We start from the raw sequence: 2901 nt of genomic DNA on the forward strand, positions 1-2901 counted from the left end.
TTACATATATGGAAAAATACCGTTGCTAATATGAAGGCTGTAAGTATATGTCAAAATCTAATTAAAGTGTTCAATACTAAGAGTATGCGTTGCCTTTTTTTTAACTCTGAAATGTATCAGCTGTTTTGTCTCTGAGCATCTCTTCACAAAGTACTTGGGATTTATGAGCAAAGGCTTATACATACACAGTCATTTCTCCTTCTTCCCCAAAGTAAATTACAGGTGGGTTCTAAATACAAACCTGCAGACCTATGATTCTGCTCTGTGCGTGTCACAGAACATCCAGTTAATTGAACTAACTAGTAATACACTAACTAGTAATACATCTTTAGAATAAAACTTTGTGCACACCAATTTGCAAACCTGTTATGAAATACACTTTTATTTCTGTTTAGTTGTGAGCAGAGAGGTACATTTCGACCGCATTCTGTTGGAAGCTTACATGTTACAGAGCTTCTGTGGTTTAGTGCAATAGTTTGTCCTAACCTTCTCATGAACACAGTCACTATAATCAGTGTTGCATTTACCACACTTGCAGCTCACAGCCACAGGGTAGGAATAATAAGGGATGGTGTGATGAGGACAGCCCGGAATCAGTGCTGTTTGATACAACATCTCTTTGTATGTGCACACGTTCTGGGACAGAGCACTTTTGAGTAGCAGCTTCTTGCCATTGCTGTCCTACAAAAGAAAAAAAGAAATGTGTTGTTTCACTGAAGCATACATGAGTGTCAGAAGACTTCCTTTGATGTTTTCTCAAACGTGCAGAAAGCAAACCTCTTTACACTTAGATGGGCTCTGATATTTTCAGCATACTTCTGTTCAGATCTGTAATTTTGAATCTGCATGTGATTGGGGCTCGCTACCCCTGTAGATATGTTCACCTTTTACGGTTTTAACTAACCTGCTTGGCTCAGAGTGCTAACAGTGCTTTGTAATCGGTATTGGCTACCTACTGACCAAGGTGGAACTTAAAATGCTATGTTGAAAAGTGAAGCTCAAGCATAGTGTTTGGCATGCCTACATGCGAGATATTCTGCACAGCTAGCTGTCATAACAGCTAGCTTTGTGGCACTGTGGGAGTAGAAGTTACCCAAGTCATTTACATTAAATAACAGTGACTAAATACAATCTGCTTCTCACCTGTTCCATCCTGACCCCACAAACTGACTACAGAGGTTCTGCAGTGACAGCAGCAGTCAGTTCTCTGCTATGCCACTGGTGTTACAAACTCCGTAGTTCTGGAGTCTTGGCATTTCTCATCTATACCCTTGCAAAAAGCTAACCTGAAAACACGATGATAGTGTGATTTTTCTGTCTGTGACAAACATTATTAGAATTGGATCATTTACACACAATTTTCCAGAGCAAATAGGCACTTGTTTTGCAGTGATGGTCATTATAGAAACAACTGCCTAAAACAGAGTAATGCCTTGTACCCGAGTCATGCAAAATCCAGCGCAGATGGTGGTGTTGATGGCCAGGCAGTAGGCACATTCTCTTTTCTCCACATGGATTATATACTCAGAAGGAGCACAAAGTGATGCTGTTTGATCGAAAGTCAGGCCAAAGAGGAGAGACATCACAAAGAAAGGACTCATGCTAGATGGGGGAGAAACAAACAAACAAAAGCAAACCCTAAGTAAAATTAGATATACCTTCCAGCCCTTTTCTCAGAATTTGACAAGAACAGTTATGATAGTCACAGACTAGAAGTAATCTTAACTTTTTTAGCTATAGCCTGACAAATTCTTTCCAGTCTCAGACGTTTAATTGAAATAGTACTAACCACTAAACAGAAAAGAAGGGTAAACAGGCCATTAACAACATATAACAAATTCACTTTTTCCCCACTAAAGCATATTACATGGAACTTTTCATTAACAAGTGATAAAATGCTGACACAGAAAAATCACAGGAACTAAAGGATTTGAAAATGTGACATATGTGAGAGAACATGAGCTCTAGAATTAACCAGAGATGCTAAAATAATCTCACTGGTTTAAATAATTTTCTAAAGAAAGCATCTTATAAAATGTTCACGAGAAAAAGAAACAGCTGTGCATATCAAGCATACCACTGTATTTTTTACTTTCCAGTTGGCTTAGAGGCATGATGAAGTGGGAACACTACCAAGAATTAAATAATAGATTCAAGCAAATTACAATTAAGAACATCAGCAAAGAGTTCAAATCAATGAATCCCCACTTCATCTGTCTGTTGTGCTGACCTCATTTCTCAGACCTGCTGGGGGATCCCGAGAACAAAGCTTTGATTAGCTCCGAGACAATTCCAGGGTCTACTCTATAAACTACAAACTTTAAATGACAGCATCTACAAATATATGGACATCACCCTCTAGTCTCTTCCAGCTGTCAGTTTCCCATAGCAAAAGCCATTCATTACACAGTCTGGTTTACCCTGTAGCTGCAACAATGCAAGTCTGGAAAGACCAACCTCTTGTCAGCTGAATTCTTCCCTATTACAGGAACCTGATTCTGCCTTGCGCTGGGAGAGGCAGTGACCCAGCACAAGCTCTGTGTGTGCTTTATACTCTCCACGCTAATTCCAGGCTGATCTTCCTGTTTATATAATTGCATTTGAATTGCTGCTTTCTTATCGCAAAGTCATCTATTGAAAATTCATACTGAACCACAAAGCAAATGTGATAGGAACAAATGTGTCCATAATATCCTAACCTGGAAACTGGAGCTGGAAATGTAATTATTTTAACAGTCATTTTCTTCTCAGGCTTTTAAACTAACCACTGCTTTAAAAAAAGTTATTATTGGTTAATTTAATCACTACATAGGAGAGCAACATCATGACAGGAAGGCTAGCATGGAAATGGAGTCATCCTGAATCACATATGACTAATTCTACACCTATGTTTTACGGAAG

At 38.8% G+C, this 2901-nt stretch overlaps 1 protein-coding gene across 1 annotated transcript; it reads right to left on the reverse strand.

The window, feature by feature from the left end:
• Window positions 1–354: 354 nt before the first annotated feature.
• On the reverse strand, window positions 355–2546 carry TSHB (thyroid stimulating hormone beta). The gene is made up of 3 exons (XM_009272702.1): window positions 2458–2546; window positions 1440–1602; window positions 355–681 (listed from the first exon to the last, which is right to left on the reverse strand). Exons 2-3 carry the CDS (start codon window positions 1599–1601, stop codon window positions 439–441), a joined length of 405 nt encoding a protein of 134 aa, XP_009270977.1. The 5' UTR covers window position 1602; window positions 2458–2546; the 3' UTR covers window positions 355–438.
• Between the last annotated feature and the right edge of the window lie 355 nt (window positions 2547–2901).

The sequence above is a fragment of the Aptenodytes forsteri genome, unplaced genomic scaffold, assembly GCF_000699145.1.
Source record: "Aptenodytes forsteri isolate BGI_AS27 unplaced genomic scaffold, ASM69914v1 Scaffold142, whole genome shotgun sequence".
Lineage (NCBI taxonomy): Eukaryota > Metazoa > Chordata > Aves > Sphenisciformes > Spheniscidae > Aptenodytes > Aptenodytes forsteri.

Coding starts and splice junctions, on each gene's coding strand:
- TSHB (XM_009272702.1), bottom strand. CDS start 1,601: ATGAGTCCTTTCTTTGTGATGTCTCTCCTCTTTGGCCTGACTTTCGAT. Junction 682..1,439: donor CTGGATTTTGCATGACTCGG/GTACAAGGCATT, acceptor TTTCTTTTGTAG/GACAGCAATGGCAAGAAGCT.